Source organism: Micromys minutus (assembly GCF_963924665.1).
Source record: "Micromys minutus genome assembly, chromosome: 18".
In the NCBI taxonomy this organism is placed as follows: Eukaryota; Metazoa; Chordata; class Mammalia; order Rodentia; family Muridae; genus Micromys; species Micromys minutus.
This window is the reverse complement of record NC_137953.1, coordinates 31,700,365-31,712,682: the sequence shown is the minus strand read 5'-3', so window position 1 is coordinate 31,712,682 and position 12,318 is coordinate 31,700,365. Positions and strand designations below refer to the sequence as shown.

The 12,318-nt window shown below is 42.8% G+C and overlaps 1 protein-coding gene across 1 annotated transcript in view; it reads left to right on the top strand.

The window, feature by feature from the left end:
- The window catches only part of FAM221A (family with sequence similarity 221 member A), a gene marked incomplete at its 5' end in the record, with an annotated part of 20,887 nt that extends 8,855 nt beyond the window's left edge, over positions 1-12,032 (top strand). The window contains 4 exons of the mRNA XM_080932377.1: positions 512-515; positions 3,448-3,564; positions 4,938-5,020; positions 11,933-12,032. Coding sequence (XP_080788503.1) covers positions 512-515; positions 3,448-3,564; positions 4,938-5,020; positions 11,933-12,001 — 273 coding nt within the window. The 3' untranslated portion in view covers positions 12,002-12,032. The remainder of the gene's footprint in view (positions 1-511; positions 516-3,447; positions 3,565-4,937; positions 5,021-11,932) is intronic.
- Between the last annotated feature and the right edge of the window lie 286 nt (positions 12,033-12,318).

The following is a 12,318-nucleotide window of genomic DNA, read 5'->3' as shown; positions in this document are numbered from 1 at the left end:
AAGCATAAAGTACATGTAAAACAAAATGTAACATGGAAATGGTCAAAGTTTTCTTGGTGTATATAGATTAGACATAATGATTTTAAATATCAAAAATTGCCACAAGGCTGTCTTCTTTATATCTAGTTTGTTAAATCACATAAACTCTTCTATAGATTGAATATACATGATATTTTGATTTTGTTTTGTTTTTGATTTTTGAGACAGGGTCTCTCTGTTTACCACTGGCTGTCCTGGAACTCTCTCTGTAGACCAGGCTGGCTGCAGGCTTACAGAAACCCATTTGCCTCTGTCTCCCGAGTGCTGGGACTAAAGGTGGCAGCAGCAGCAACACCTGCTGTACATGGTTTTCTTAAGATCATTTTAGGTGACAGCTTCAGAAAAACTAAACACAAAGGTGATGAAGATGGTTGGAGCTTTCTCGTGCTCAGAGTTGTTCCAGCCACTTCACATAACCTCACTTATTCCCGATAGCAAGTCTGTGACTTAAATGGTCATTTCTGTTTTACAGATGAGTAACAGAGAGATTACAGAGGCTGCTCCTGTTCAGTGGTTCTCAAGCTGTGTGCTGCAACCCTACTGGAGTCACACATCAGATATCTGCATATCCATAGTCCCATTACCATTCACAGCAGTAGCAAAATTACTGTTATGAAGTAGCAATGAATTAACTCTATGGTTGGGGGTCAGCACAACATGAAGAACTGGATTAAAGGGTCGCAGCACTAGGAAGACTGAGAGCTACTGCTCTTGGTCATCAGCTAGTTGACTGGGTGCAATGCAGAGGTTGCGCTAACTTCCATGGTCTGCCCCATTCTTGTCTTTTTCTGTATAGCCACCATATTGTTTCTATATTGTAGGCACAGAGTAGATACACGAATTCACTTATGGTTTGATTTTACTACCTTAGAATATTCCTGATTTATTTGTAAAGTTTTTCAGAAATTTGGCTTAATTTTTTGTCATGCAGAGAAAACTAATAATTTATAAATTGTCTTCATTCATTTGTGTTCTTCTGTGCAGAGAAGTTGAATTTTGAAATTATTTTTCTAGAAGGCCCACACAACTCTTATTATTTCTATTTAATCTTTAATTAAAAATTAAATGTATTTATTGTGTGTGTTTATGTATATGTAGGCACACATGTGTATCAGAGGATAACTTTTTGGAGTAATTTTTCTCTGTCACACAGGACCATGATTTTGTGAGTTTTAGGTAGCTTTTTAGTGTAGTTTGCAAATAATACTATTTTTGCCTCATTTTTACCCAAGTCTTAGTAATCCTTTCTGTGGTTTTATAACCTTTCTGAAAGGCGGTGGTAAACTGCCATCCTGACCTTTCATATTTGTTCCTCAAGTCACTGCAATGTACAGAAAGAAACATTTCATCCTGCCCCCAACCCTTAAAAAAAACAAAAAACAAACAAACAAACAAAAAAACCGAAAACCTTTCTATTACTGCCATAAAACACCGTTTCCTGGGCAACGTGTTTAATCTGGGCCTGTGGTTCCAGATGGTTGGAGTCTCTGATAGGGAATGAAGGTATGGTTGTAAGAACACCTGAGAGCTCACATCTTGAGCCACAACTAGGAGGCAGAGAGCTAACTGGGGATGGCTTGGGCTCTTGAAACCTCAAACCTCAACCCCAGTGCCAAACCTCCTCTAACAAGGCCACACCTTCTAATCCTTTCCAAATAGTTCTACCCACCAGGGGGCAAGTATTCAGGTATTTGAGTCTATGGACGATTCTGATTCAAGATAGTAAAACCCATGAAGAAGCAGGGTGGTAAGCAAAGGGAAGTGAGGAGAGGAGATACAGAAATTTCTGTCCTGCTGAAAGAGAACCCAGGGGTGTTGGGGCTTCGGCTCTGAGCCATGTAGGGTTCTAGACAATGGTGCTCTCTGCCTGGGACTTGATTTCTGTGTGATATAAAAGCAGTCCACACAGCTCCTAGAAGGGCATGGCAGACAGGTGAGCCCTGAGATGAAGGGTCTGCTATGCTGGGGTTCAGGTGACCTTAGAGCATAGCTGAATGTTGGGTCCTCAGCACTGGAAGATTCAGTGTGGGAAGTGACAGCTTGGAGCTGGTAGAACCTGGATTTTCAGTGAGACCAAGTGAGAGACCACCAGGCCCTATCCACATGGAGACCAAATTACAAATGAGGACAACCCTTAACACTGGAGACCCAGACAGCAATTGAGGAGAGGATTACCAGTGATAATCCACTCCTGAGGGAGGCCACGGCAGGAAGCTGGAGTTGGAAACTGAAGCAGAGGCCATGGAAGAACCCTGCTGACTGGAGCGTTCCCATAGCTTGCTCTACCTCATACAACCCAGGACCTCTAGTGGGAGGATGCATGCCTGTAATTCTAGCACTAGGAAGGCAGAGACAGGGGATCTACGTAGTGAGTTCCAGGACGACATTTAGAGACCCTGTCTAACAAAACAAACACCCTGAATAAATAACCAAAAAGGACTACCTGTCCAGAGGCAACCCTACCCACAGGGCCTGGGCTCTCCTACATTTATCATTTCCTTTTTTAAAAGATTAATTAATTAATTAATTAATTAATTTTAATTGGTATATGTGTAAGCCACATGCATACAGGTGCCTTTGGAGGGCGCTAGATCCCCGGAACTGCTCTTACAGGCATTTATGAACTACCTGATAGGGGTTCTGGGAATTGAACTCTAGAAGAGCAGTACTCTTAAGCACTGAGCCATCTCTCTAGGGAAGTACCCTACAGACATACCCTCAGGACAGACTGATACAGGCAGGTCCTCAGTTGACGTTCCCTCTTCAGATGATTCTAGTTGGTGTCCCATTGACAGACTCTGAGCAGCTCACTGGTCTTCTACTGAGGAGGAAGTAAGAAGCTCAGCTCACCTCATACTGAATGCTTTGTTGTAGTGTTTCATGACTATATTAGAGCCTGGACTTCTTTCCTGACATAGTTACATTGCTTCCTAATACTTTTCCTCCTGGAAAGTTTCTGAGAAATACAAAAATTCTTTTTTAAAGTGGTCCCCCCCTTGGGTGAAAGATAAAATTTAAAAATAAAAATTCCTTAGGCTAAAGAGATGGGTGGGTGGTTGAGAGCACTTGCTCTTGCCAAGTACCTGGGTTTGAGTCCCAGAACCTATCTGTCAGCTTCCCAGTGTCTGTAACTCCATTTCCAGAAGATCCAACACTTATTTTTAGTTTTTAAAGAATTATTTATTTTTATTTTATATGAATACACTGTAGCTGTCTTTAGACACATGAGAAGAGGACATCAGATCCCATTACAGATGGTTGTGAGCCACCATGTGGTTGTTGGGAATTGAACTCAGGACCTCTGGAAGAGCAGTCAGTGCTCTTAACCACTGAGGCATCTCTCCAACCCCTGCTTGCATCTTTATAAACAGACATTTGATTTCCATTTTCCACATTTTCTGTTTCCAGGTGCACCGTCGGTTGGTGTTTTGGACTCTCCGGTTTCGGCCGTGGACCATCCATTCCTAAGAGCCATGCACGCACCGTCTACTTCTTCTCCACAACCACTAGCAGGTGGTAACGAAGGTAGAAGTATGTTTTTGGTGAAGTAACAATATAGAGCTCTGATTTGCTTTCCAGACAACAGCCCTGAGTAAGGACTTTACCACCGTCCAGTGTAGAGAATCAATGTGTTTTAATTGGGGTTGCCAACAGAACATGGGTGAGGAGCAGGGATAGCTCAGGGAAGAGCTACATCCAGGAGCTCCCCATGCAGTTTTCTGGCAGCTTCACAGGCCAGCCGGGGTCTCTTCCCACGGTTTGGCTGCCCTCTCCTGAGCAATGGTTCACTCTAGTTTTTTTTTTTTTTTTTTTTTTTTGCCACTGCTGGGTTGGAGCCCTCTAAAAATCTGAATTCTTGTTTTCCCACTACTGGTGACCTTTTGCTGACTCTGAATTTTCCTCCAAGGCTGTAGCCTAATGGGGGCTGGGCTGTGGGTCTATCTCAGTACCTGGACTCCAAGTTTTATGATAGACCTGGTCTTAAAATGTAAAGTGGAGAATGATAGACAAAGACACCCGGCCTTAACCTCTAGCCTACACAGGCACACATGCATGCATGCACACTTTAGTTCTGGAACTTTCCAAAGCAGTTAAGTATTATTTCTATGATTGCCAATAGAAAGCCTCAATAGTGCACAATGCTTTGCATCATCTAAAAAAGTGTAATATGAATTTCTAGTTACAGCCTAAAAATAGTTGGAAAATTGTGTATTTGTGTGTTTGTTGGGGGTGGGTGTGCATGTGGAAGTCAGAGGACTGCTTGCTGTGTGGGTGTGGAGGTTAGTAGGTGTGCATATAAAAGTCAGAAGACTACTTGCACTGTGTGTGAGTTGGGGTGGGGGTGGGAGTTGGTAGGTGTATATGTGGAGGTCAGAGGACTACTTGCTGAAGTTGGTGTTTTCCTTCCAACTTGTGGGTCCCAGGGGATGATCTCAGCTTGTTAGGTTGGTGGCATTTTACCTACCAAGTTTTCTGTTGTCTGTCTCTTCTACTTCTTGAGACAGTATTTTAGTCTGTAGCCCAGGCTAGTCTGGAACTCACTGTATAGGTAGCCCAGGGTGGCCTTCAGCTTTAACTCTTCCTGCTGCAACCTCCCAATGACTTGGATTGGATGTGAGCTTTGTCTGGCTCTGGGTTACTCATGTCATATAGCTGTGTGGTGTTCTTTAATACCAGCCAGTTGAATATTTGGAGAATGCTTGCCTCTGGAAGTTACTTTTGTTTTATGATGGAATTCTTGCCAAGAAAGAGTTCAATATTAGGACCATTTAGGCTATTTCTGGTTTCAATAATGAATTGTTATTACTTGGTATAAAGGAATTTTATCTCCTCCCCATCTCCTTTTGGGAAACATGTAATGTTATAAATTCATGACAGATTTTTTTCCCTCATGTTAGTAGGTCCAAGCACTCAGATTTCTTCCTTAAGGAAACCCGAAGAGGATGATATAGCTTACTTTGAAAGGCAATACCAGGAAAGGGTAAGTATTTGTGGAAATCTACTTGCATAAGGCTTTACCTGAAACAGAGAGCATGGAAAGAATAGATCTTGTATGTGGAACATCTTTGAAAGAAATATGTAAAGGTTTAGCTCACAGATTATGTTAGGCTTTGCAGCTTCCTTAGAACAATTCACATAGAAAAAGGAGTAATGAGTAAATAGGACTACTATACCAGAAACTCATAAATGCTGATTAAATACATCAATAAAGAAACATCAACCACCTGCGTATTTGTAAGTGATGTATATTTTGAATTTTTCACACATGATTTAAGACAATTACAATATGTAAGGGTCAGGGGTGAGGCTCTGGAGAGGCTGGTTAATGAGGGCAGGGGTGCATAGGAGAATACCCTATAATTTTCTGTCACACACCAGGGTGGTCATGGTTTGCAGTGGGTACAGAATGGCTAGTGGAGGGCTTGAGTGGCAAGAGAGGAGAGAAGGGGAGCGAGGGAGAAAACTTGCTGCCTGGGTCTCCAGTGTTAGGGCTGGCCTCGTTTGGAGTTTGGTCTCTCGGTGGATAGGGCCTGGTGCCTGGCGCTTCCCATCTGTGAACGGACAAAGTAGTGGCCGATGTTTGAGACAATAGACCCACCTTGATGGAAGCAGTGACGTTTTGTGTGGGTATTGAGCCGCACTGCACCTCAGCAGTCCACACAATCAGCTAAACACTGCACACGGCGAGGCTCTCCCTCTTACTGTCCTCCTTTGTGGTGCCTTGTTAAACTCCCATGTAGCTGAGGGGGTGGAAGTACAGTATTAAATCAATTCTCCGTGCAAGAGCAGAGGCAGCGACCCGAAAAACAGGATTGTTTCAGTTTCCCCCATGAGGAATTTTGAAGTCCGAGGGGGAGGGTCCTGAAGCTGGGAGGGGGCACCCTGGACATAGTGTAGGCCAGAAAGAAATGGCGGAACATTTCACAGTGATAGAATTGTCTCTATCTAGGCCTTAATCTACCATATATGATTGTGTAAGTCTAAATTTAAATACAATGAAGAAATGTCCCTTAGTTACACTAGCTTAGGTGCTCAATAATCACGTGTCTAGTAGCTCCCACTTGGACAGCAAAGATAGAAATCCTTTCCACCATTACAAAAAGTTCTTTTGGAGAACTTGGTCTTAAGGATATCACCCTTTGGTGGCTTTAACAAAATACCATAAACAACCAAAACTTACTAATTGAGGCCAGGGAATCTTAAGTCAAGGTGCTTGCGGATTTGATGTCCCTTGAGGGGTGCCTCCGGTCCACAGTTGGTGCCTTCTTTCTGTGTGGCAGTGAACGAGAGAAGGCAGCTCGCTGGCATCTTTTTCATAGACACTAACTGCACTCCTGAGGATTGTCTGCGGTTGGCTTTTTATGTGTGTTGTTTTTGTTGTTGTTTTGTCTAAGTTTGAATTCTATGCCTGACAGTGGATGCCAAAATGTTAGTGTTATTTTTTTAAAGATTTATTTATTTATTTATTCTTTCTATATGAGTACACTGTAGCTGTCTTCAGACACACCAGAAGAGGGCATCAGATCTCATTACAGATGACTGTGAGTCACCATGTGGTTGCTGGGATTTGAACTCGGGACCTCTGGAAGAGCAGTCAGTGCTCTTAACCACTGAGCCATCTCTCCAGCCCGTTAGTGTTATTTTTATAAAGTGTATTGCATTTTTCCTCTAGCTTCCAAATAATTGAGACTGGACTATTATTAGTAGCTAACAATCTTTAAGGGCTCAACAACTGAGCAGTATTACTTGATTTTAATTCTCTAACCTGGCTACTTCCAGTCAAAATCCCCACAATACTTGCCTTTTAGTACTGATCTGGCTTTCTGGGTTCCAGGTGTTTTCTCATGGTTTCTTTTGGACTCTTTCCCCATGGAGAATCTTCCCTCTCTCCTCCTCCCCCTCCTCTCTCTCCTTCCCTCCCTCTCTTCCTCTCCCTCCTCTGGCTTGGAGGAAGTCCAGTCCTATTCTCTCCCTTGCTCAGCCATTGGCTGATCAGCTAGCTTTATTGACCAATCAAGGGACAACTGGGGAACAATGTTTACACAACACTGAGACAGGAGATTCTTACACTAAGGATTGCAACCGGATATAGGGACACTGAAACCAGCATTTGAACAATACAAGGATAATCATTACACAGGCCACAATAACATCACGCCCACAGTCGTCCACATAATCAGCCTACCACCAAAAGTTCACAGCCCCTAGTATCATTGGTGATTAAGTTTCAGAGTGTGAGTTTGGCAGGGATACAGACACCTGGAGGTTGTAGCAAAGGGAAAGAGAGCCAAAGAACCTTAGAGATGAGTTGGAGTAAAAAGGCTGTTTTTGAAGCATTGTTAGGGTTAGGACTTATAATCCAGTCAGTCTTCATTCTTTTTTTTTTTCTTTTCATTTTTATTGGATATTCTCTGTATTTACATTCTAAATGTTGTCCCCTTTCCCCTCCTCTTGCTTCCTTCTGCCAACCACCCAACCCCACCTCAGCGCCTTGGCATTCCCCTACACTGGGAAAATGAGCCTTCACTGGACCAAAGGCCTCTTCTCTCATTGATGCCAAACAATACCATCCTCTGCTACATATGCAACTGGAGCCATGGGTCTCTCCATTTGTACTTATTGGTTGGTATTTTAGCCCCTGGAAGTTCTGGAGGGTTTGGTTGGTTGATAATGTTCTTCTCATGGGGTTGCAGACCTTTTCAGCTCCTTCAGTCCTTTCTCTAGCTCCTTCATTGGGGTCCCCGTGTTCAGTCTAATAGTTAGCTGCAAACATCCTCATCTGATCATTATGGCTCTGGCAGAGCCACTGAGGAGACATCCATGTCAGGCTCCTGCCAGGAAGCACTTCTTGGCATCAGCAATAGTGACTGGGTTTGGTGGCTGCATATGGGATGGATTTCCAGGTGAGGCAGCCTCTGAATGATCTTTTCTTCAATCCCTGCTCCTCTATTTGTTCCTGTATCCATCCTGTGAGTGTTTTGTTCTCCCTTCTAAGAAGGACTGAGGCATCCACATTTCGGCCTTCTGTCTTTTTGAGCTTTATAAGGTCTGTGAATTGTACTTGCTTTTGGGCTAATATCCACTTATCAGTGAGTGCATAACATATGTGTTCTTTTGTGGTCAGTCTTCATTCTTGGAATACATGCTTACAGATTAATTTTAGTTTTTCTGGGTTCTGAAGTACCTTCTGTCCCTCCCCATGGGCCTGGATACTGTTGGGTGTGTTGAAACCACGCCCATACTATTTGTTTGCTGACAGATGGTGGAGTTCTTAGTTATGAATGTTTCAGGTTACTTATTATAAATAAACCTACATTAATAAATCCATGTAAGAAGTCCACACTGAAATGCTCTCCCTTGTGTAGGCATAAAGTTTTTGCAACTTACTTTTAATAAGGGTTCAACCTCTCCTCTAGCCCACTAAGCAGAAGTAGTGGAAGAGAAAAGTTATTAGGATATGGAGGAAGTGGATCTGTTCAGCAATAGTTCTTTGGGGGTGGGCTTGATCTTCTTGGGCAGCTGTTCAGTCCTGTATCAAACACCAAATGTGACTCAGCAGCTGCAGACCAGCCCTCTGTACAGGCAGACAACAGGCACGAACCAGCAGCTACAGTTCAATCTTTTTAGGAAGCAGACACCAGGCAGCTGTAGTTCAATCCTGAAGAAACCACCAGGCTCCCCAACCAGCCCGAGGTGAGGCTGCAGAAGTGGCAACTGCCACAGGAACCTCATGAGCAGTTCTTGGGTGAGTTTCTCTAAGTAGCGGTGTTACCACAAGTTGAGCTCAGCAATGCTGTGTATGATGAACCAATACATATGTGTCACTAGCAAAGAATAGAGAGGTGGAGCAAACCAAACCAAAGCTTAGCGCTCATCTCCCATTGTCTCTGAGGACATATTTTTACTCCTTCAAGTGTCCTTTCACGTGTCACCTGTGTCTGCTTCAGGAAAACAGCCTTTCACACGTTTCCTTTAGCAAGACATCCTTTCACCTGTGTGCCCCAGTGAAACATCATTTGACATAACTAACTTTCCAAAGAACTAGAAGTTTCCATTTCACCCTTGAGCTGGCATGGACCGTGCATGTTGTGAGTACTTGTTCCTTGCTCCAAAACTACTGAGCAAAAGGGACAACAATTAGGAAGCTGTGTTGGTGTTTCAGGGCCTTGTTCGAGAGCCATTGCCTCTGGCCTTTGCTAATCATTTGGAACATTTAGTGTGGGCAATCTTAACAGTCAGTGGATGCTGGCTTTGGCAGTTGAAAGCTTCTGTGTTTACATGGTTATTTTCTTTTTTCATGGGTTATTGGAGAGGTATTTACTTTATATATCAGCTTATGTTTTCTTATTCTGCCCTGATAGGGCTTGGTCTCTGTCCCCAAAGAAAGGAGAATTTAATTAAGGAAACTAGCACCATACATCAAATGGCAAGGCACATTGTCTATGTCAAAGGGGACGTTTGAAAAAGCAGGGCATGATCTGGGAAAGAGATGCCTTGGCCCTTAGCCCACCAAATGGTTATTTGATAAGTACTATTTCTTTATCTTTAAATTTTTCTTTCTTGTTCAATTTGTTTATATTTTGAGCATCATCTTACTACATGCTAATACCTTGAACTTACCATCATCTTGCCTCAGCCTCTGTTATGCTGAGAGCTCAGTGTGTATTACTTTGCTTTGTTAAATACTATTTTGGATGAGAAAGGCTGCTTTGCCCTTTTGCTGTTGTTTGGCATACCTTCTGTTTTTCCCCCTTCTCATATTACTAAGAATTTAACACTTATCCTTAAGTGAGATGGAAATAGAGGCTAGCATTTGTTGAGTATCAATCTGTAGATTGATTGGTTTTGCTGTTTGGGGACTGGGAAATTAAGGTATTGGGTAGCTTGAGCCCGACTTTAAATATCCAGTCCTCCTGTCTCCATCTCCCAGGTACTGGAATTATAGGTATAAGTCACCATTCCTAGTGTATTAATTAATTTTTTTTATTGCTGTTGATAAGACACCATGACCAAAGCAATGTAAAAGGAAGTATTTAATTGGGCTTACAGTTCTGGGGGGAGAGTGTCCAGTGTGGGAGTGTGAATGCATGGAGGCAGGAAGAGCTGAGAGTTTACACTGCAGACTACAAGCATGCAACAGAAAGAGCTAGCTGGATATGATGTGATGCTTTTGAAACCTCAAAGCTCATCCCCAGTGACACACTTCCACAACCAAGGCCACAGTTCTTAATCTTCCCCAGACAGCCACCAACTGGTGGCCAAGTATTCAAATGCCCAAGACTACTAGAAGACTTTCATTCAAACCACTGCGCCTATCTTGCTGAGTGCTTATTAAGTACATTGCTCTCTATATTTTATTTTATTGATACTTCTTGAATAATCCCTGAGCACTATCTGTATTGTGTTTAAAGACAAAACAAAACAAAACAAATGGAAACCTGTCCTATGTGTTTGATAAAAGAAAGAGGTAGGCTTCAAATGCTCTTCCATTTAAAACAAGAGAACCGGAGAGGGAATAAGTAGATGACATAGGAGCAGAGGGACAACAGGGGGAGAAGTGGGGCAGTAGGAGGGGAGGCAGGGGTGGGGGAAAGGATAAGCAAAAAGCACATATAGGTTTCATAATTGTGTTTCTATGACTTTGAATGGAAACAAAACAAAAGACTAGCCAGGTGGTGGTGGTGCCACCTTCAATCTGAGCACTTGGGAGGCAGAGGCAGGCAGATCTCTTAGTTTGAGGCCAGCCTGGTCTACATAGGGATTTCCAGGACAGCCAGGGCTACACAGAGAAACCATGTCTTGAAAAATCAACCAACCCAACCCAACCCAACTTAACCCAACCCCAACACTAATGAAGAGGTCCTATAATGTTGTCACAGAGCGGTCCTCGGAGTGACCCTCCGGCTGACAGCTGTGAGAGCAATAGGAGGTCAGACCGGCAAGGGGAATGGGAAGGATGGCTCACCTGGATCTTATTACTGGGAACTTGTAACTTGACAGAAAGCATACACTGATTTTATCAGGCTCCGCCTCGTTTCTCTCCTTTGCTCCTCTTGCCCCCACTCTCCTCCCCTCCTGTCCTTTCTCATCCTTTCTGCAGGAGACATTCCAGCCTTGGTATCGCTGGGCGAGTGCTCTGCCACTATGCTACACCTTCCTCCCAACTTACATTCTTCTTAAGAACAATACATACTCATGTATGTGAATATATGTTCATATTTCATAGTGTATATAATGTATTTTGCTTGTATTTACCCCTGCTCCAGCTCTCTGTGGTTTCTTGATACTACTTCTGTCATTTAAGCCTAGAGGCCCTGTTTCTACTTTTGGGCCCTTTCTCTTTTGTTTGTCCCCTTGAAAATTTGAGCCACTGACACTGGGCCTGGAAGTTGTCATTCGGGGTGGTGATGAAGAAATAGTGCATCATGTTATTCGGAGTCCTCACTGTCATGCAAAGGCTCGTGTGTCTCAAAATTAGACAGCTGCTGCTGGAGCGCCCCGATTCTGAGTCCTAGGAACCCCGCCTTATGGGTGTTGGTGTTTCTCAGAGGACCCTGCTGAGTTAGGGGTGTCTGTAGCTGCAGGGTGTACACATAGGCTGGATGTACATTAGGATTTTAAGCATTTAGGAACACACCAGGGACAGTTCAAATTCATTTCTACTCAAGGCAATATTCACTTATATATTCTTTCATTATACTTCTCCTGAGAAGCTAAAGCCAGCCTTTTGAAGACATCCGGGCATTCCTCATTTGTGATCAGATTTTGGGTTTAGTGTTTAGCAGTTAAACAACTCCCGTGACTATGTTAAACAAGGCATGGCTAACAAGGCATGTTCAACCTTTATTTAGCATAATTAAAAAATTTATCAATAAATGCTTTAAATTTGCAGATAAACATGGAAAAGGCTGCTAAGCCGAAAGGAAAAGTGCCGCCGTTGACAAACACAAAACCTTCTTGAAGTCTGTTGGACAGATTGGGCACCATCCTGATGCATCTTCTCTTTATTTAAGTTTATTTTCTCTTGGTCTATGTACTTTATAATTGTTTAAATGTCCTTTTGAATTTCGCTTATCTTACTGAAACAAGTGAAATGATTTTTTTTTGTCAGAATTCATGACTTAAGCACTTTATATGTCTTTTTAAGATAGTCTATTGGGTAGCCCAGACTGGCTTTGAAATCACATTACTCCTGCCTCAGCAGATATATGCTTTCTGTCTCTCAGCAGGTTTTATATGTTATTTTCATGTGATTTAAATCATGAAAGTACTGTAAAT